Source organism: Opisthocomus hoazin, chromosome 9, assembly GCF_030867145.1.
Source record: "Opisthocomus hoazin isolate bOpiHoa1 chromosome 9, bOpiHoa1.hap1, whole genome shotgun sequence".
Taxonomy (NCBI): Eukaryota; Metazoa; Chordata; class Aves; order Opisthocomiformes; family Opisthocomidae; genus Opisthocomus; species Opisthocomus hoazin.
The window spans coordinates 35,869,675-35,892,147 of record NC_134422.1 but is presented as its reverse complement, the minus strand read 5'-3'; the positions used below and the strand labels follow the sequence as shown (position 1 = coordinate 35,892,147).

Below are 22,473 nucleotides of genomic sequence, written 5' to 3'. Positions count from 1 at the left end.
AGAGGTCCCCCAAAAATAGCAGTGTTTCTTTTTGGTAGGTCTGTTTAGAAAACAACATCGTACCCGTTGGCTCAATTTGCATGTCTGAAAGGCTTCTGTTCAGTTAATTGGTTAAATTAATTTCTGCTGTTGTAAAACGAAAGCTGTATTAAGAGCAGAACTAAAGTGATTTTACTTTACATTATTCTGTGTCATGGCACATCGTTTCTTTCTTACTCAAGGCAATTCATTTTGTGGTGCTGTCAAATAATATTTTGTGTCATCTTCAGTCAATGTAGCTTTTACAATTTTCGCTGATATTTTAACAGTTTATTTAGTCCTCTAGATAATGGTCAATGGCCTTGAGTAGTCAAATTAACACCTCGGCAGCACTATATTTGAGCAAACTGCTAACGGTAACCTCAGGATGAAAAGCAATGAGAATCAATATAGTAAGCGTGTTTTTAGGGATTATTGATTGATTGATGCGTTCAGGCCTTAACTGGAAGAGGCAGCATTGCCCCACAGCTGACTAAGATTAAGTTGCCAGTTACTGATAACTGCAGGCCATTACCTGCGTAGTATTTCACAAGCTCAGAGATTAGATGGAGACCTTTTATAGTCCTTAGCTGAAGAAGCCGAGGCGTTCGCAGGGTCTGTAATGCCTGCTCCGCTGCAGGAAGACACTGCTCTCTTCTCCATCTCATACCAGCCGTCGCCGTGAGAATTGGAGACGACATTGATTTGATTCAGGGCTGCCCGTTGTTCCTGTAGGGATCTATTTGGGACAACTGAGGCACTAATGGCTCGTCTGCCCCCCGCCTCCGAAGGCAGCTCCGCAGAAGGTGGGAGCCATGTTAAGCTGTGCTGCTGTCAGCAGGCTGAGAGCTGTGGGTCTCGCTGCCACAACTCTCAATTGCTAGCAGGTTTCTCTCATTGCACCTCATTTGCATCTGGGACATCAATTAGCATGTTTGTTGAGGCTAATTGAATGAAACTCAATCATAGCTCTTAATTGCTTGACTATGTGAAAAGAAATCACATTAATGCAGCTAATTAAGTGTATGGCAATAGATGCAACATAATTAGGAGCGAAATGTAAAAAACAAGCGATGGCGAAGGTGCGAGCGCAGGGGTGCGGGGGACCGGGGCGCTGCCTGCTCCTGTTATCCACACGTTTGGGGAGGGTTCCCTTCCCTTTGCCGCTTGCTTCCCCCCCCTTTGCATTGCTGAATGATGAACATGGACAAGTTGAGAAGAAAAATGCAAATGGATTTGCAATTACTACTTTTTCAAGCTGTTGAGGGGCAGAAGATGGCACTTCTGGGGTGGCCCGCTGTTGAGTGGGCTCTAGGGACTTGTTAAGTGCTGTTTAAAAGTACTTGGCTTTGAATTACCCTCATGCCTTGTTAAAGGGTTTTTTCCCCTTTTTTCTCGGATCAGCATTTTCTACAACTAACATCTAGGGGAGTTATATCTGTAACATTTGCATATCAAAATCAGGCTTGCTGTCTTCTCTTTACCACAGCATATTCCAGATGACAGCAAGACCCTCATCTGTTCTAATCTGATCAAACCCTCCATTGCGCTTCTGAAGCTGCGACGTTATTTTGTAGTTTCAACTTTTATTCCCCGAGTGCAGATCTGAAGGAGCGCGCGTGGGGGCGGGTGCTCCGCCGACTGGAAGCTTGGTGCTTGCCTCTCCTCCTCGGGGAAATGCGGAGATTATCGCTATGCATCTCGCACACAATGAAAGAGGCTTTATTATTTACATTTGATATATCCCTATAAATATTTAAGCTGACATTAATACCTATGTGGCATCTGTTGTGTTTGGGCACTTTGATGTAATAATAGTGTGGCTACAGCGCATTTATTTCCTGTTTGCCAACATTCACTTACTCTCTCAAATGGTTTATAGCTCACCTAAGCCTGGTTTACTCTCAGTTAAAAGGGCTTTAATAATGCCCTGTCACACCTCGCAAGTTGGCAGGGTAGCAGGTAGATGAATAGGTACACACTATTCATCTGAAGAATTTGGAATAAATGTCGCCACCTCAAATGCAAGCGGGGTATACTGGTTGTTGTATGTTAAATAAAACGTGTCTATTAAAAAGAGTACATGCTGAGGTTTAGTCACTATCTGATTAAGCCTCATTTTAGAGCCCATAAGCAATAAATGCTCAATTATGTTCTGGTTATTGTATTTTAATTTGTGAAGAACTGACACTGAACAAGAAAGTTATGCCAACTTGGTAATTTATGGATGAAACCGTTGTGTTCATCTCTATCTTAACACCTAGTGAACGAATTTTTATTAATGGATTGCCTTTGTTTTGTTTGGCAGCAGAGCTCGGTGTCCTCAGCCCACAAATTGTTCAGACTCCCCTTTTTTTACTGTTAATAATTCTCAAAGAGCTAGGGAAAAAAAAAGCTGGTGTGATGGCTTAGCTTGAGGTTTTTATCACAGATTAATGTTAGCTGTGAAGAAATGAACGCTGGTCCGATAGTAGATTTCTGATGTGTTTTGAGCAGAATATGTAATTTGTATTGCAAAACCTGTCAAAGGTAGAAGAATTTTTATGAGGGAGCTGATTACTCTCCATATTGCGGCAGCGGGGATCTAGACCTCAGTATGTTTTTAGTCCATTCGGGTATTTGCTTGTAAAATCGGTGCTCTGGTGGTGTACAGGTCTGTATGCTGCAGGTTTGGAATCAACCTAGTTAAATGTTGGTAGTCTTTCATATAACACCTTGTGATCTGGCTAAATCTTGCCCTGGATGCTTGGGCGACTGGCAGCTATGCCTTCACTGGCAAGACTTTGCTTGTGCAGCTGCCAACAGCATCACCCAGGCCTCTCTAAGTTGATCAAGTTCTGCCTCAAAAGGAATTAGATTTTTTTTGTCCCAGCTGCTCCATATAGACTCAAGGATACCATTCCCTTGGTTTCCAGCTTAACTCAAGAGCTTAAGCCCAGATCTTTTCCCAATCTTTAGTTCCAATTGCTATTTTCCTCTGGGGGTACGTATACCCTGATGTATCTTTGTGCAATGCTCTTACCCCTTTTCAGTCTTTATTTTGCTGTCCTGTGCTACCCGCCTTGCAGGTCTTCTCATAAAATACGGTCTTTTTGTTTCTTTTAGTGTCCTCGTAGTTGTTTCAGTTTCAGTTATTTTTTTCTGGAACACAAGTAACCACAGCCATGTGTACAGGGAGATGAAAACATTGATGTCTTGTGTACTGGCTTTTAACATTCACCATCTCTACTGGAAAAACCTCTTCTGATGCACCCCAGGACTGCAGCCTCAGTGGCTGTCTCACCTTAATGAATTGTCATTTGTCCTCCATGTCCATTTGCTTTTCTGTTTTCATCTGAAGAAGCCCACAGACAGTCTAGGGAATACCTTTGAAGCTGGAAAGCAGAATCTAAAGAGCCTCTTTTTCCAGAAGCTATTTACAGTTTGAAGAACTTTCTCATGGATTTCTTGGGAAGCAGTGGCTTGGCTTCCAGTCAGTTGACCACTGTCTGTCCACAGCTTGGCTGCGTTTGCTTATTTCCTCTTTGTGGGCTTTCCAAACAAGAATTATGAAAAGCCTTTTCCACTTCTGGCTTCCAGCTTTTAGTGTGTTTACCCTAATCAGACACAATTTGCGTAATATTTTTCCCTTCTGTGATTTTTTTGTGTGTGTGGAGGAAGGCTGGGATTCTAAGAAAACAACGTTGCAATTGCAGAAACCTTGCCAGTCAGTGCCCTTCCGTAAGTTTGTGCCTGCTGGCCAATTTCAGCCAAATTTGAGGGAGAAAGAGGTAAGCGCATAAAACATTGGCAGATAGGAGACACAACTAAGCGTGCTCATGAGGGACAGTCAACCTTGTCGTCTTCTGTTTGGGACCTGCTAGCTGGTGAACTTCTACAGGTGGCTCCGAACCGGCCACATTGTGAATTGCCTCTTATCCAGCTGGTAGTTGGAGGGTGTGTTAGAAAGCTCCAGACTTTTGGAATTATTTGTGGTGAGAATTGTGGAAGGTATTATCAAGAAAGTGGAAGGAAAGGGAAAACCGCGTGGTGGGTGCTGGCAGATGATGTAGGGCAAAGTCTTATGAAACCAGGTTTCATTAGTTCTGCTGGTTACAGAACTACCTGTTTGATATTGGGTTTGTTGTTTTGATTTTTTCCCCCCTCTTACCAGGACTATATGCAGAACGTTCACGGGAAAGAAATCGACTTGCTGAGAACCACTGTGAAAGTCCCCGGGAAGCGGCCACCCCGAGCGACGTCAGCTTGCGCACCCATTGCCAGTCCCAAAACAAACGGCCTCTCCAAGGACATGAGCAGTTTACACATCTCGCCGAATTCAGGTAAGACAATACCATGCTAGAGGGGAAAAAAGGGAAAGATTGCATTTCCAGCGTCTGTAGGCAAGTGTCATGTAGTACACGGGTGGGGACAGTATCTATTAATAATTTACAAATCCAAATAACTACTGATGTGTAACTTTTTAAGCCCTGACTGCTCATCTGTCCTCCACAAGAGATTAAGTTTCTGAGTAACCTTCAACATCCATCTTTTTGTATTTGTTACCTTATGCTTGCCAAAACCCAACGTAGTTTCACAGAAATTAAGAGCAGTGAAGAGCTGATGCTGCCTTAGGACTGATCTATTAGCTCTAATACTTCGGAAAAATGGGAGATGTATCATTTGAAAGGGCTTTTGTTGGCTTCCTGGTGGGATCCACAGCACTTCTTTCAGCTTTTAGAAGGATGCATAATTTTGGACATTTCCAAGAGCAAGTCTTCTGTAGAAAGCTCTTTTAGTTGGTTTATGGAAGTAGTTTATAGCTCCTTGTTAGCTCTACACAAAGAAGTTTATTGTTTGCTGAAGTAACTTGTCCATCCAGCTAAGTGGATTTAAAAAATTGCATTAAGGAAAAACATTTAAGACAATTTGTCTTGTAAAACGCACAGCTTATACAAAACTCATAATGGTATAGTGTTGGTATGGAAGTTTTGTCAGCATGTTTGGGATGACATCCATAAAGAGCCAAGTGCCTTTTACATTTATGGTTAACGTGGACACCTCCAGCATGTGCTGACAGAACCATCCAGACACCCTGTTGTCCCTGTGCAATGCCCACTGCACAGGTGGGATGAGCAGCCACGGGGAGGAACTCGCTCACCTTGCTGTTCAAGTGTCTGCTCTTGGATAGTAATCGTTACCTTATGCTTCAAGTCAAAATCTAATTCCCAGCAGTTCTGCAATCTGCATTTCCCTTTATTCAGGGAAGAGGGAGAAGGATTTTTCTTCCAGCTGCGAGTGCTGCTCATTGAGATGAATGTTTAAAAAAGGAAAAGCTAAAAAAAAAAAAAAAAAGCCTTGTGGCTTTACAGTGGTGCCACTGAGCAGACATCCCTGGAGATCTCGTCTGGCGTTGTGCATTAGTTTTGCTGGCGACCGCAGGTGTCTGAAACCGTGATTTCCTCAGACTCCTTTTCAAGTTGTAGCCTACGCCTGGAGAGGCACAGAGCTGGCATTGTCACTGGAAGAGTTCGTAGGAGAACATCATTTGTGATTGGTTTGGTTTTTCCATTTTGCTGTTTAATTTAGATGATTGGGTGTGGGGAGTGTTTTTGTTCTTTGACATAGTCCATAGTTTAGGGAAGAAAAGTGCTGCACAGAGTCGATAAACCAGTAGTAAGACGTTTATATAAGAGAGTTCTACTTTAAGACATTTGAACACAGGCAAAAATTACTTGATTGCTCCAGAGAAGTACGTTTCTGAAAACATACTCACAGATACATACTAATAAAAAGTTTATAGCGTGGAATTTACATGTTTTGGCGTATGCTTAGGTTGCTAGGTCAGAGAGAAACAGCTTGTACATTGATTTCAATGACTATTGCACGATTTTGTTTCGAGGCTCTCTGCACATGGAATGCTTTCTTTACATGAAACTGTACAGTAGACAGCTCTCTCTAGCAGTGGTGGTAGCTGCTGTGTAGCTATCCTGGCTGACCTGGGGCTTTATCACACAGCAGTTGTTTTAAAAGAGATAAGTTAATTATACTAGAAAGTGCAAATGCTGGAAAACAGCTCTGCTTTTGGATAGCATTTTTCAAATAACATGGTGGGAATAATTGGATCTTCTGTCCTCTCTCTTGGCATCCTTATCAAGTCGCTTAGAAATACTGAAAGACTTTTGTGTTGTTGATGTCTGGTTACCACAGCTCAAGAGATCTACTGTGGTTAAGTCTTAAAATAATTAATATCCTCCTAATGTATGAAAGAGTTGTATCCCAGGGAAGCTGAACCTGGTTTCTCTGTCATTACCAACTTGAATACATTCAATTCCTCTCTTAGGCAGTGGCACACTACACTGATCCTTCTTCAAGTGTAAGCAAGTTCTTGAACTGCTTACATTTGCATGGCACTCATCCCGTAGATAAAGCAAGCGTTGATGTCTTAATTATGTTATCCCTATAGCTGGCTGCCAGCAGAACAGTTTTGAGGCATCTCTCTAACTTGCTGGGGGAGCAGGTGAAGACAGGCTGGACTGAGCAGCTTACGCTCTACGTGGCAGCCGGCCAGCCTGCTCGTACCTCGCTACCTGCTGTCTCATGCCCACTTTGGCTGTCGGAGGACGTAGAAGGGGGGCGGCTGAGGTTTTGGTGTTGGGGGGGGGTCAGTGGAAAGGCAAACATCTCTCTACGGTTGTATTGCGTTAGTTCAGCTGTGTAAGCAGTGAGTAGTTTCAGGCCTGCCGTAGCATTTTTCCTTGCAGCCGTTGCTTCTGAGAGCCAGGTTGGTACATTCAGGGCGTTATCAGCCGTGATATCTCTTCTTTGGGGTTATTCTTCACAGAATTTTTCTTCTGAGGAAGCAGCATTCATTGAATCTTTCTTACTGTAAAGGCCACATTTGAGGTCAGTCTGGTTATTGAATTACTGGACAGAATGACCAGCAGCAGCAAGACAGAGGAGCTTTTTTAGAAAGCTGATTGATCCAAGCAGTGGCTACTCAGTTAAAAACAAACAAAGAAAGGAACTGCTACTCAGTAAAGTATTGCTTTAAAAAAAAGAAATAAAAATTAAAAAAAAATAGTAGGAGGAGAGAATGGAGTTGGGAAATAACTGTCAGCAGCTCAGCTGTGCCTCGGTCCTTATGTCACTCTCAATGCTCTCGTGTCCAGGTAAGACTGAAGAGCTGCGTTGCAGAAAGTGATTTTAAAATATTAGGGGAGTATTAGTATTGTGAAAAAGACACTGTCACAAGCTGTGCCTGGCTTGTTCGTCTGAACTTTTGTGTGGTCAAGTATTTTGACAGTGGTTTTTATGCAGAGGGTCACAGCTTCTGTTGGGTGGGAGACCTGTAGGTTCTCGGCGCTCAGCTTCTGGAGTGCCAGGAGGACTTCTGGTGTCTCCGCAGTTATCTGTCATGCAACTAAAAACATTTGCAAATTACCCCTTGTTCTGTCTGTGGTGCTGTCTCAGAGCTTTCTCTCAGTTGTTAGCGCTGGCAAAATGTTGTCTTCATCTTGAGTGATGCTTTAAAATTGATCGCAGGGCCCAAGTTGTCTGTTGCTATTTTTTCACTGGGAGGTTTCTGTACATGGAGCTGCTGTACAGGAGAGGTTTGGACCAAGCACAGAAAGAATCAACACTTACTATATATTTTTTTTTTTAGGCATGCAAATACACTCCATGCTCACTGCTTCATGTTACCTCTTCCCTAAAACAGTGACGTTCTCTGTTCTTCTGCGCTTTTTGCCAGTGCAGACTTGGTACCTGGCTTAGAAGTGAAGACTCTATTTCATTTAGTTGTTTGCTGTGGTCAGGAACAGCCTAATTTTCCTTCTGCTGTTACGCAATTGTGTACAGTTGAGTGAAGAAGCCAAGATACTAAAAGAATACCACTGCTCAATTAAAACGTCGTGTTTAAGATTGCCCCTGGAAGTCTTTGCTTAAACATGATGACAGCCCAGGCCTGCTAAAAGCATTTCTCAGCTGAGATTACCTATTTTCCACTGACTTGTGTTCCTAGAGATGGCTCAACGTATTTTCTTTCAAACATCAAAACAAAAAAGTTAATGCGTTTTTGTTGTTAAAACAGTCAAATAGTGCTATACATTTGAAGTAATCAATGGTCTATTATTAAACACTGTTCAGAAGATGCCCCTTGAATATGGATTTCAGTGCTGATTTGGCCAATAAATATGTGTATTTGATGTCTGTTTTACCTATAACTGATTTGTTTTAAATTCATTCCTTCACGGGTGCCCAACAGATAGTTTTCTCTGTCTCTTAATGGAATTTTTGTATTTTGGGTAGATGCCAGCACATCGGCTGGTCTGATAGGGAGGCACAGGCAAAGCCTCTTGCCTGTCAGCTGGCGGGTTATAAAAGACATGCCATGGGGATGCTGCCTCAGAGGTTGGTGCCCTTCAGGACAGGTGTCAGGGGTAGCACATGGAGACACTTGGGGATAGCTCAGGTCAGGGCCAGGGAGTAGGAGCAGTCGCCGCACAAGAGAGAGTCCAGGGATAGGTTTTATCTGCTAGCTCCTGCTTGATTTCTGAAGCGATGAACATTGGTACCTTGTGTCTCTGCGAGGCAGTGCTTGCTGCTGGAAGTAGAAGACGCAGCAGCTTCATCCATGAGAGAGCTCAAAAGTTCATTCAGCTTTTCTTCGAATCCCCACCACAGTCTGTGAGGCAGTGGGGGCAGCTTGAGCTCTTTCTTCTCATCACCTTCCCTCTCTAAAGCCTTCTTGAACCTAAGTGATGGCTTGCATCAAACATGTTCAGTCTCTTTCTCCCATGTGCTTAAGCACAGTGAAGGTCTTTCCCAAGGTGCTTCCCATAGTGTTGCTATGAGAAGAGTAGAAGGAATTAGGCTAATAGGGGTGATATTGTCCTGAATTCACAGAACCACAGAATGGTAGGAGTTGGAAGGGACCTCTGTGGATCATCTGGTCCAACCCCCCTGCCCAAGCAGGGTCACCTACAGCAGGCTGCACAGGACTGCGTCCAGGCGGGTCTTGAATATCTCCAGAGGAGGAGAATCCACAACCTCCCTGGGCAGCCTGTGCCAGTGCTGTGTCACCCTCAGAGTGAAGAAGTTCTTCCTCATGTTCAGCTGGAACTTCCTCTGCTTCAGTTTGTGCCCATTGCCCCTTGTCCTGTCGCTGGGCACCACTGAAAAGAGTTTGGGCCCATCCTCCTGACACCCACCCTTGAGATATTTCTAAACATTTATTAGGTCGCCTCGTAGCCTTCTCTTCTGCAGGCTGAACAAGCCCGGCTCCCTCAGCCTCTCCTCATAGGAGAGATGCTCCCGTCTCCTCATCATCCTCATAGCCCTCTGCTGGACTCTCTGCAGTAGAGGGGAGAATTCAAGAGGGGTGTACTCAGTTGTTTGGTAATACGATTACAAGCAGTAAGTGGAAGGTTTTTTTGTTAGATCTAATTAACATAGATGTCACATGCAGAAGGTAAACTTTAAAAGCATGTCACTCCTAGCACACCGAATTTAGTCGTGCTTTGTGGCACTTCTTGTCTGAACAAGACTGTTTTTCTGGTGTTAAAGACTGTTTGATAAATATGGGCATATAATAGTCATGTCTGTGACAGCTATCCTGATCTCTTAATGTGTTTACATCCCAAACATCTGGACGTGGGTATCTTTGGGAATTAATCATCTTAACAAAAAAGTCCTTCCTGGGAGTTTTCATTTCAGAGATGTAAAAGCAAATGAAGACTTATATGAGAATTTCTGAAGAAAAAGAGACAGGATTACTTTTCCTGATGGATTTCCACATGGGCACCAGAGCTGGGAAAAAGCCTTTTCCCTTGATGTGTATTGTCTTGGTAGAACAGTAACCAAAACTGGAAGTGAAACAGCAGTGGGGGAAAAGGGAGTATTTTGTGTACTCCATCAGAAAATGGAGAGATGAGTAGAAGGTAAAGCTGTTTCTTCTGCTGCAAAGCCAGACACCTTACCTGGAAAAAGTTTGACTTTTCTTTCCTAGAAGTTTTGCAATGACACCTTAAAAGTTGAGAGCTGGTCTCTGGGCTTTCTTGCATTTTTGGAGGTGCTGTTGGGGGTTTGTCCTGTAAGAACTGGGATTCTGTGTGACTGCTTCTCCCAGGCAATACAGAGGGGTGAGGGGCTGTTTTACTTGTGTTTATATATAGGCTCTAAATAGCAGATTTTTAACTGTCTCTTTATGAAGAGTGCTCATACTTGTATGCTAACTTGGTCGGAATCTCCAAGTTGGGGGAAATGGAATTTTGTTCCCTTTAATCTCAAGTTGTGTTACTTTTGTGGTGTCTTAAATGAAAGATGTTGAATGATGCTTAAGTAACTTGAATTTAAATTAAATTTACATGGCAGTGAACATCATTCTGTTGATGCATCTCAGCTGAAAGTACTTCCGAAAAGGATGGCATGTGGACTTGCTCAGTTCCAACTTTATGTGATAGTTGGTACCGTATTGCGGCAGTGTCGTAAGGGCCAGCAGTGCTGTAAATCAGCCACCGGCCAAGTCTCTGCGCCTTTTAGAAGCTGACTCAGTTCTTGCTGACTTTGGAGCTGGAGTGGGTCCGGGTTTCAATTACTCCCAGGTTGGGTTGGAGTTGAGCTGATGACCTGAAGGTGAACTTATTGCTGAAATCGCTCCCAGGAGTCATTTATTTCTTCTCTACAAACAACCCAAAGCCTGAGCTGTGGCAAGAGCCACTGATGTAGAAAGTTCACATCTAAAAATAGCTTATGGTGTAGAGATAAATTGTTTCCTGATTAACACTTCATTTGAATAATTTGGTGCTATTAAATTTACTTACAATAGTGGATGTACATTATGTGAAGTATCCTAAAATGTGTTAGCTACATAGCCATCGTTAAGTATGCTAAAGGTTGTTATCTGGTAACTGTATGTGACATTTCAGACATGTTGTAAGAATGGCATCTTCACATTTTTATAAATCTGAGTTTTCTATCTGTTATTAATTGTGATCATCTATCAAATCAATGCAGTGGTCATTAAGCAATCTTATTTTACACTGAAGTGCTTGGAATTGGGCTGTGTTGGAATGGACTGCCTTCCAGATTTTTCTTGTAAAAAGGTGGAGAATTGATGTTTCAATTAGACCAGTATACCTTCAAAGCAAGATTTCTGCATGGTGTCTTTAGATTCTAGTATCTGTCTAACAATTCTGTTCTTTAACCACTGGATTTTTTGCTTTTTACCTATTAAGCTGAACTTCTACCTACAGCCCTGCCTGCCACCTTGGGTAGCCGTTTTCCACAATATCGGAATTAATAGCTGCTGAGTCTGGAGAGAGCCAGTACCCTTGGCAGTGTGGCGTGCCATATGCAGGAGGGGAAGCATGATGTAAAACCGTGGGTAGGATCACTCCTCTGTTGGGATGTGTTGTGAACTCAAGTCTTGATCTGAAGCATACTGAATTCATCGGTATTTTTGTAGATAATACAATAAACTTTTTTTGGCTGGAGGTTACTATGAGGATTTAGATGTTATGATCAGGCTGGCGATGAGTGAAAATGTGTATTGAGCCAAGAGCTTGCTAGCGTAGGCAATTACTCCGAAGCCTATAGATCTTGGCTGCCTTTGCAAATAAATGCAGAACCGGGTCCTCAGTTCTCAAATAAGCTCTGAACTCCTTCCTTGTAGGTGACTGAGGTTGTGTACTGGAGCCATGCCTTGTCTCTGACTTGACAGTGCCAGATTTTCTCTGGTGGAGTTCTCACCAAGCCAGGGGTTGGTAGTTACTTGCTACTAATTTTGTCATCTAATGTGGTATGTGAGGTGACTTGACTTAACATGAAGCGTTTTCCGCGCTTCATCTTGAGCATGAGATTACGGTTTTGCCACAGATCACAAACGCAAGTTTGTGACTTACTTCTCTCATTAATCACCCAAGTCAATTTTCCATTTGGTTGGGTTTGCTGTTAGTTGAGTGATCTACAGCTGTAGCAAATGAAAGGAGAAGTTGTCAGTTTGCTCATTTCAAAGGAAAAAAAGCCCAATTAAAAGTGCATTGGAGATTTCCCATTCATCCCACTAGAGGGGGATCCCTCAAGGTCATCTTCGCCAGTTCAACTTTCGTTGTTAGTACCCTATATTCCTTAATATTGAGAAAAAAGGAGCCAGGGCAAATACTAATGAAATAAATATTTGTTAAAAACACTGTATTTGCTAAATATGAAAAAAAGAGTTTGCTTAGATTTTTCTCTTTAGGGCAAGAAGGAAACAATGAGCTGTTCTAACGATTCTGTCTTGAAGTGGGCAAATGGTGCCCATCTCTAGTGATGATTTGGTAGATAAAGGGGTTGTGAAGCTTCAAGCGGATGACTGTCGATGCCGGACAAGATGCAGTCTGTGCTGCTCAGCCTGTGCCTGTTTCACTCTGGTTCATTTTCATGCCTCCGTTGTGCCGTACCCTGAATAAAATCACAGATCTGTCTTGTCCACCCGATGCGATCTCGACGAGTTTTGATGGTTACACGTTGTAATACTAACCGGTTGGATATTAAGACCTTCGCAGAATTGCTCGTTCTTTTCCCCCCAGTGATTTTAAAATATGAAAGCCATCAGGAGGGTTGAAGCTGATTTACCAAAAGGGAAAAAAAATTCACAAATGTGTTTTGAGTATTGAACTGCCGTTGACATCTAAAGTCCCAACCATGCTGTTTTCCTCCACACTCCAGCAATCAGGACATCCAGCAAACCCATAAAAAACCAAACTAATAGCATGAATATTCAGTGACCTAGAATACTAATTATTGTCATGAATATTAATGTGATCGGACTTGCTTTTTCCTCTTCTCTTTCTCTCTGGCTCTTTTTTTTCCTTTTTTTTTTTTTCCACTCAGCCGGCTCTAAAGATGGACCATAATGAGAGCATTTAAGAGAGAGAGCGCTCTCCGCCGTGACAGGGACCGGGGTAATAAGGAGAGCTTGATTAACGTGGTGCACTTGGGGGAGAGATGAGAAGATTCACGTGGGCCTGTTGTGGGGGAGGCAATGAGGCACCGGCGGCTGTGTTGCTGCTCCCTCAGATTAATGAGGCCTAAGAGTGCATTAGGAACAGTGACAAAGGTTTGATCTAATGGGCTCAGTCATTTTTCCTTTGAGTGACAGACGCACAGAAGTAATTGGCTGTGCAGAATGGCAGCTCATTGGCAGTACTTAAGGATACATTATCCCCGTTGTGTGGCCCGCAGAGGCTGTTTATCAAAACTGCTCACACTGCAGACATGCATTCACTTAGCTGCTGTTACAGTGGCAATAGCTATAAAAAAAAAAGTCATCTCGCATTCGTATCTATTGTCTCTTTTTCGAAAATAAAGTTTCTTTGTTCCATTTTCTTAAGAGTCTGGAGGATAGTTGAATGCTGGCGGTCGTCCCTCCCCATCCCGAAGAGGCTCTGCTTGCAGCTCGCAGGGTTTGGGCAGGTTTGTAGGCTCGTGGAAAGCTCCCAAAGTTAGTTCGGTTAACCCTGCCAGCTTTTGGAGTGGATTCAGCACGCAGGTAAGACCCCCTCCTTCCACCCGCTCTCCAATTTCATTATTAATAATGTCCACAAAGAGTCAAAGGGGTTAGGAAGCATTCTTTTGCCTCAGGCCCCTACACGTACTTCACTTTACGCACAAGCAGCTTAATACCTCTGAATAAGTTGATGTTGCATTCTTATTTTTTTGCAAAGTTAAATTCACAAATGTCAACAAGATTTGCAACCAGATAACATCAATACAATGTCGAATGTTTGCCAATATAAAATGGTCATCTCTGGGTCTTAAAGATGCAGTCACTTAATAAGCTGGTAACCTCAAGCAGGACTTGCCTGGAAAGTGAAGCATTCCTTATTGATTACTGTTATTTTGTTAAAGCTACCGAAGAAACAGTAATATGCCTGCTGGGAAAGGAAAGCACACTTTGATCCCAGCAGAATAAATAGTCTGGAATCTTGAGCAGAAGCGCTTGGTGAAGATCTTGGGTTTAACTTTCTTGTAGAAGAGATGTCTCGTCTGATGACTCTGTTTTCCTCCACACTTGCTGTGTTGGTTTAGCATGCTCTGAGAATAATAGCTTTTCTCGTTATACTCCCAGCACCATGTCCTTCACTGCCAGGGTATTTCTTGGCATTGCCGTGTTTGTTCATTAGTATTGACCCTTCTCAGTTTGTACACTACTAATCAAGCCCGGTTTGCTGAGGCTGCCCTGCCAGGCTGCGAGATGGAAGGTTTTCCTCTATTAATAGCTGCTTATCTTCTGGAAATTTGTTCAGAAAATAAATGCTTCCAAAAAAAATCATAAAAACAAGTTAAACCCACAAGCAAGTCATCTGCTACAGTATAGAAAATTATTGTCAGCATATTGACAGAGAGCTTCAATACTGGAACCAGTGTGTTTCAGAAGTATACCATTGTCTCGCTCTTTCTCATTCCATGTATGAGTAACCTCATTATTTTAGGTCGCTGACAAACCCAGGGCAGAAATGACGTGCTGTTTACACACTGTCATCAGATGGAAACAGAACCCATAGCAATGCTTTAGTAGGTTTCCCCCCGTTAATAACCCCACTCAAGAACATGGCTATGGAAGTTGGAGCTCTCTGGCCCTGGTCTCGCAGCTGATCTTCCTGAGAACATGTCCAGAGAGTGCTCTGACACCTGGGCAACACCTTCCTTTCCCATGCGGACATTGCTCTGCTCAGTCAGAAAGTCGAGGAGCTATAGGCAGCAGTTTTCCCAGATTTCGGTGCAGGGCCTGAACTATATCTGAAGTTGGCAAGGGAAAGAGGATGCATCTGTAAAAGATGGATGCTCGGATCTGAGGCAAGAAGCTGATGGAACCCAGAAAAGCCCTTCCCAAACTTTGCTCAGCTAAAGCAGGAGTTCTCCCAGCGTTCATATTTACAGGCAAAGCAGAAGGGAGCAGGTGACACAGCTTGGATGGTCAGCCACTTCTTTGGAAAGTTTTGTCCACTGAAAGAATTTCTGCACAACTCTGGGAATGAATTGATAAACGTAATGCAGAACTGAGGGAAGGGGAAGGGAATGCTCTTCATCTTTTTGCAGCTAGCAAAGTGTCCTCTTTCTATTCCCTTTTGCATCCTGATGCCAGAAGAAACTTCAGGGAGCCGTGTTGGGTATGGGTTTTGAACAGGCGACCAACAGCCAATCTAATCTACTTGACTGTGCCTTTTACTGAATTAGAGGGCATTTCAAGAATAGGCAGTATTCCTGCAACATAAATTGACCCAACATGATTTGAAACAATTAACCCTCTGATATCAAGAGTCAGGATTTCCTGACCCACAACTCTAATGTATTTTTCATTAGTTCTAACAGCTGGTGAGCGCAGCCCTCTGGCCTTAAGAGCTTTATTTCTTTTTTTGGAAGAGAAACTCGTCGTGAACATGAAGAGCATAACACAAATAAAACATGGCCCTGGTGAAACGTAGCAGTAGGCTGTAGTTCATCTGATTCAGTCTTTCTGTGCTGCTGCTCTCTGCGGGTCTCATACGCTGCTGCTTCATGGAAAAATACAGTTCTGCTCCGCGACTCCTGCAATGTCTGCTCATCTCATAAATTCAAGAGTATATTAGTTGCAATCCTAAACGTCACTTCTTGTAACTAAGTGATCTGTTTGGGAGAGATCACAGAAGTGTCTGTAGCAGGAATTGGGGACCACCTCCGTGCATTTAAGTCACTTGTATCTCACTTTTTAGGGTATAGTTGTGAATTATACTCATTCTGCATTTGTAATTAGCGGGTGGCATTATTGGTGAAGGTTTCAAGTGATGTGTCTGTTAAAATAACCTGTGCTGCCCAGTGATGATTCACTGTATTGTATTTGTGAAGTTAAAAGACAGCGAAAGAATAATGGCTAAAATGCTGTCTACTCTACTGTTCCATTGCAAGAGCAACGTGACAAAAGCCCTGAATGGTTGCTTTTTTAGTTCCGAAGGTTACTGCATATATGTAAGATAACACTTACTTTAAACTTTATTTTATTAAAATTTTCATAATAGAGTCTTTATCTTTTGGATTTTGCTGACTAGATGTGCACTTAGCATCTTCTATGGTCCCGTGTTTGTATAAATCTTTGTTACTTTCATAATGTTTGTAAGTGTTGTGCTCTGACATTGCATTCATGATCTGTTGTTTTCTGAATCTGAAACAACTGTGTATGAAGAGCCAGGGTGAGCCCCTCTGTGCATAGGAGATGGAGACATGTTCTGCCCCCAGTGTATTTGTTTCCATCAGCCACTTAATACACACATACATACACGCAGGCATGCACTCCTCTGCTTAATTCCTCTTATGCTCAGTCTCTTGTCTCTACTTGCTCTTTGCTGTTGGAGGCTATTTACACTGAATAGATGGGTATATAAATTGGACTTTGTGTGAGCACACTCACTTTTCTCAAAGGCTCTTCTGCTGAGCATTAACCAAACCTGGAAATTGTCTTGAATCTTAATTTGGACGGGTTTTGTAGAGCTTAATTGTTTGAACGTTTTGTAAGCGCGATCATAACGGGGTATTTTATAATATCAGAAAAGATAGTTTTAATAAAGCTGTCTAGAGCTAGAAAGAGGAACTCTTCCTTTGATGCTCCTTTGGTAGATGAAAACATTTTTGTTCAATAGGAGACCAGCATCTTTTTTTGCTCATTTGAGACCGGTTCTGGCAACATACTGATATTCATTCAAATATAAATGCCATATTCACTTTGAAATGCAAATTGTTTAAAGAAAAATAGCATATGGTAGAGGTAAGTACCTTTTCAAATCAGCTCCCACACTTTAGGGATGTGAGTACAGCTAAAATTATTCTTTGGAAAGAATCTGGAGCCTTTGACACATTGAAGCTTGAACTAATCAAGGCTTCCCAGTAAGCATATACACATATCCATATCAAGGAAACAGTGCTGAGAATACATGGATTAGCATAGTAATTTAACTGCCCCCCGCTAATCAACTTAAGCAACCAGCTGATGCATATATGATGTATTTGAAGAGACACTCTTTCACAACTCCAGAATGGGCCAGGTAGTTGACCATGGATTTCATGTTAATGTCAAGATACGTTATCTATCTGTCTACATATAGATGTATAAACATATGTGTGTGTATACATGTACACATGTACAGATGGGGGAGACAACAGATGCAGAATGCATCAATGCGTTGCTTGTAAGAGCTGGACATAGAAGCTTCATGTGCCTAACCCAACACACAGAGTTTACTTTCCAATGAGTATTGCTGGCCTCCTCTTCTTAGCTGTCTGTCACTTGTCTGCTAAAAGGCTGCGATGATTTCTGCTGTTGAGGCTTTATCCTTGAGCGAAAATAAAGGATATTTGCTTTGTGGAGGCCTAAATTGGGGTTTGCCTGTTGCAGAAGGGGCAAAAAAGGTAGAGCTGTTGTGTAGAGGCTTGGTGCAGCATACAAAGTGTGCAAGAACAGCACATGACTTCCAGTACTCCTTGTTTTGGTGTGACAGCATTAGTGCCTCCTGGGCTGGTGGAATACATGTCCTGGGCGTGCTGCAATTAGACTGAGAAGAGGAAAAACTAGCAGTGGATTGGGAAATAATGATTTTTTAAATAAGATTGTAATAAGTTTGTGCTAGAGCTGACCACATTCAAGAGCAGGAGAGGAAAGGGCATGCTCTGTTTTCTGTAGTCCAACCCTTCTGGTGTCTGCCCATGGATTCTGACTTGTACAGTCTGGTACAGCATGAAAATCTTACAGCACGTGAACAAAGTGGAATTTAACCTTGAATAAATGCTGTGGCAAGCATTGTAGGTAGCAGGGTTACCAGACTGTGGCGGTAGAAAAGACAGAACTAAGCTGGGTTGCGTCCTTGATCAGTAAGGTATTGAACAGTGGGACTTGGCACCTGTTTGTTGTTGGCAGCCCAAATCTTTCAGAAATGTGAAGTGAAAGGAAAATTGTTACTTGGTTTGCAGAGCAAGTTGCTTCCTCAGTAGGTTAATGTCAGAACGTGGGGTGTGGAGTCGCAGAAGGTGAAAGTAAAGCTTTTGGTGCTGACATGATGAGGTAGAAGTCTTGATATTATGCTGGGTATCCATTTAAAGTTTTGATTTTTGCGTCATGGTTAGAAAGTAACTGTACACTTCTGTTCAAAATTTTGTGAACTAGGTGGAATATGTCAACGTACAAATATTGCTGCTCTCTGCAGCTCAGCCACCCAGCTCGGAGTAATGGGGATGTGTCATCCAGGCAAACATGTCCAGTCATTGTTTCCATTTTCCCGTAATACCTAGGAAACGCTCCTCTCAGCTTTCACATGCCAGTTTTCTGCTTCAGCATCTTTGCAACAAAGGTGCTTTTGCAGGGATTCATCACATGTAGCTTCCTATTTTACTAGGCACAGCGTGAAAGATGGCTACAGGCTAAACTCGTGCTTTCGTGGCGTTGCGCTTGAGTCTGGCAGGGTAGCTGCTTGTGGAAAAACAAGTTGTTCCCACAGCCATTTACCAGTAATAATCTGAAGATGCCCAAAAAGCTGCTACAGCACAAACAAAGCAAAGCAAAGAGTTGGGATTAACCTGCTACCTAGTTGTCACCTGTAAGTTAGATTTGGTAAATGCATTTGCGAAGTTAAAGGCGAATAAACAGTCAGAAACGAACAGAAAAAAAAAAGTTGGCAACTTTGCTGTAAGTTCATTTAAAAACAATACAAATTTAAAGGACCTGTATTTATTTCTTATCCTGTGACTGCAACTCAAGTTGCAGTCAAAGAAACCGCAGCTATTTTGCTGCCCAAATGTGTCAGAAGTTCAAATTGTTGAAAATACTGTGAATGAAAAGGGAATACAGAGTAGCTTCTGAGCTCAAAAGGGTTGTCTTGTTTTGCTTTGAGATGGAAGAAAAAAGGAAAGACAGTTTAGTTCTTCACAGAATCCTGGAAAAGTTCATTTAAAGGGACCTTTGGAGATCATCTGCACTGTCCTGAAGCAGGAATGTCACCAGTGCTGGGTACGTGCTGTGACTTTACGTAGCTGAGCTTTGGAAATGTGAGAGGATGGAAGTCCCCGGCTTCTTTTGGTAACCTGTTCCAGCACTGCATCTGAACTTTGGAAGCTGTAGTGTTGCTGAGGGCTTGTATCATCTACAACAATCAAACATTTGGATTCCTCAGCTTTGTAAGTGTCCTTCTGGTAGCGGTAGGCAGCTATTGGTTCACCAGACTAAACCAGCCCAGCTCCCTCAGCACTTGTGGGCCACGTGTGTTAGACCTTTGACTGTCTTGGCAGTTCTTTGGTGGCTCTTTTCCGCTTTCCCGACAATCCTTTTGAAGTGAGGGAACCAGAACTGAGTGCCGTGTTTCAGATGCCCGTCGTGGTGTGCCCAGCTTGTGGTTTGTGTTAAGCACGTTAACACACATTCTGGCATCTACTCTGGACTCTTGAGTCTTTTACAGCGGTGCTGCTACTCAACTAGCTGGTCCCTGGCCTCTGCTGCTACACCAGGTTGTTCTGCCCCAGGAGCAGCGCTTAGGACTTCTCCTTGTTGAACCACATGGTGTTTGTTGGCCGAAATCTCAAATTTCTAGAGTCTGTTTGGTCTCAGGCTCTGTCATTCATGTCAGTCACTCCCTTTAATTTGGTGTATCATCAAGATAATTTTTTCATGTTCATAGTTTTTCCGGACTGTGAAAAGCAGAGGAAAACCCCGCTGGTTATTTCCCAGCAAGCATCAGTGGCATCACAGAATTTCATTTGGAAGGAGGTATTTCTTCTAAGAGACTTCAAAATATGTAATGTCAGCTAGTGTTTCCGTTTCCTATTGCAACTTGAAGATACTGAGCTATAATCTGAAATTCTGCTTTGTGCCTTCGTTTCTGTAGGCCTGATTTCTTTGCTGAACTTTTTTCTGGGTGATGTCTTTAGAAGGTGCTGAAATACCAGCATTAGCAAATTGCTCTCAGTTGATGGGGTCAAGCACGCGGTGTCCTGGAGGAGACCAGATGTTGGAGGCATGAATTTTTTCAACAGTTTGGCAGATGATGCTCTGATTATTGACTTCCTGTGAACAAAAGGGTTGCCCAGGGAAGGTGGTTAGAGAGGAATCATGTGCCAGTGGCTAAAGCACTGCCTTGGGAGGTCCCAACATGGTTCCAAAATCCACCTTAGACTTTGTAGAGTTGAGCAGGTTAGTTTTTCTGTACGTATTTCATGTCTACAAAGTACAGATTGCCCAGCAGAAGTTCTTGAAACTGAGTAAGTGCATTCAAGACTCAAGTGGACAGGTACTGTAATGATGGATCTGTGTTAAGGACTGAAGATGAGACTTAGTCTTGGGAAAGGGGAGGAGAGAAAGGGACAATTATGCCAACTCTAATAAACACAAAGTAGTTCACTAAGCTCTACTGTCTTCCCAAAGGCTGCTCTGGGAAAAGACATAATGATAGAACTGGGAGTCAGGAGATCTGGGTTTTATTTTCAAGTCTGCCACAATCTTCCTTTGTGGCCCTGGGTCATTTAACCTCTGAAAAATGGGGGAAATGATAGCAGATAATTAACAACCTCACAGGAGCATTGAAAATTAATTCATTAATTTTTCTGAACTCATCAGTAGAAGGTGCAATGGAAATGCAAAGTGTTAGGGTATTTTATAAAACAGTGTCTGTTTCTTTCCCTTTACATGTGTTTTTTTAAAGAGTATTCTTAAATCCGTAGACCAGTGGGGTTGCTTTTGAGAGCCTGCCATGAGGAATGAAACTAGCATGGTAAACTATTTGTATCTTTATAATATGCAAGTCTTGTGCTAGGAATGGAGTAACATACTCAGAAACCAAAACTGTAGAGCAGTCTTTCGTCTATATCAAGTTGTGAGTAAGACCATCAGAAATCTGATTCTCTGGAAAGGTTTTAATTGTTTCAACACTAAAATTTATTCAACCAGAGAACACTTCTCCTGTTTTATGATGAGAAGCCTGTCCCTCTTGCTTCGCCTCGCACACACCTCCTAGCATTTAATTGTCCTAAACTTCAGTGATCTTGAAAATACAAAATTGTTTCTAGTGTTTACTGGGTAAAGGCTATTCTTTGTATCTCACCCTTTGTGTCATAGGCTGTCAGTTAGAATTGTGATGGGTATGTTGCTGTGGGACAAGACACAGGAATGGTATTTGCAGTCAATGGAATAAGCCTCCACTGTGTGTTTTGTGTCACGATACTGCTTGAAGATTAAAAATCCGAATAAGCTTTTTGCTTGGTCTTGCGGAGCTGGTAGCTGTTTGCTCCCCATCACTGTGTTCTTGACTTCGCTTGGGGCATATGCTTATGTGAAATATTATTTAGAGTTAGATTGTTTTAAACTCTTGGAGTTGGCTTAGTTGTCTCATCTCGGTAGCTTGCGTAAACGGTGGTTTTCAGAAAGAAATTTATCTTCTGTGCAAAGTCTTTCGTGCTCTGCCTGTAACAACTGGAGAACCTATACAGAATGAGAGTGGTAGCAGGGTTGTGGAAGATGGTGTTTTCTAGAAGGTGAATGGACAGAATGAGGTGAGATCTTGAAAATTTAGGCTCCTTTGTCAGAAGTTCCTAGCTGGATTTGAGTAGGCTGCTGAAATCTGTGGTGCCCCAAGCTGGTCACAAGACTGTTGTCTGCAGAGTTTCAGGGAAGGCTGCATTGGTGTTTGTGTTGGTTAAGTAATCTCTTTTTCTGCTCTGTTAAGACGCCCCCATCCATCTTCATGCAAATCAATTTTGTCTTCTCTATTGACACAATTTGTTTTCCATTTATGTCTAGGGAACGTGACTACTAGCACATCTGTGTCTCAGATGGCAAGTGGGATCAGTCTAGTCTCCTTCAACAGTCGTCCGGATGGTATGCATCAGCGCTCTTACTCGGTCTCCAGTGCAGATCAGTGGAGTGAGGCAACAGTCATTGCAAACTCTGGCATTAGCAGTGGTAAGAAACCTCGAGCTGGGGGGGGTTATCTGCTTTGGGATGAAGGGGGAATTCGGTGGTTTGCTTTTTTTAAAAAAGAGGAGAAAAGAATAAACATCCTGATGTTCAGCCAGATGTTTTGTTGGAAGCCAAACTTCCACCATCTGAGAGAAAAAGGAGAAATTAGATAAAAGAGAACAGATCAATACAATACTTTTTCAGCAGGAAGAGCTAATGTAATTATAATACTGCTTAATTTTACTTTCAGGTACATAATGTAGGTTGTTCATTTGATATTCTTACTTCCTTATTCTGTGTGGTAGACATTGGCAGTAAATTGTCCTCCAGATCTTTTCATCGGCATGTCCTTTCTCGGCTGTGCTCTTGCTTTAATGTATGCATACTACTGGCATAGTCGTAGTGTTTTCTCTGTGGAGCGTTTAGCAGTGTTAGAAGGAGCTAACACTATTCCAGATGGTGTTTTGCAATGATTAGATTGTAACAGTGAGGCAAGGGTTGTTGTTTTAAAGGGTATGTGTGAT

At 42.5% G+C, this 22,473-nt stretch overlaps 1 protein-coding gene across 10 annotated transcripts in view; it reads left to right on the top strand.

The window, feature by feature from the left end:
- AGAP1 (ArfGAP with GTPase domain, ankyrin repeat and PH domain 1) overlaps positions 1–22,473 on the top strand; it is a 385,086-nt gene that overhangs the window by 245,544 nt on the left and 117,069 nt on the right. For 8 of the 10 annotated variants that reach the window (XM_075429670.1, XM_075429669.1, XM_075429668.1 and 5 more), the window contains 2 exons: positions 4,172–4,340; positions 21,791–21,952. In XM_075429670.1, the coding sequence (XP_075285785.1) occupies positions 4,172–4,340; positions 21,791–21,952 (331 nt within the window). The remainder of the gene's footprint in view (positions 1–4,171; positions 4,341–21,790; positions 21,953–22,473) is intronic. The other 2 variants (XM_075429671.1, XM_075429667.1) reach the window with 1 other exon arrangement.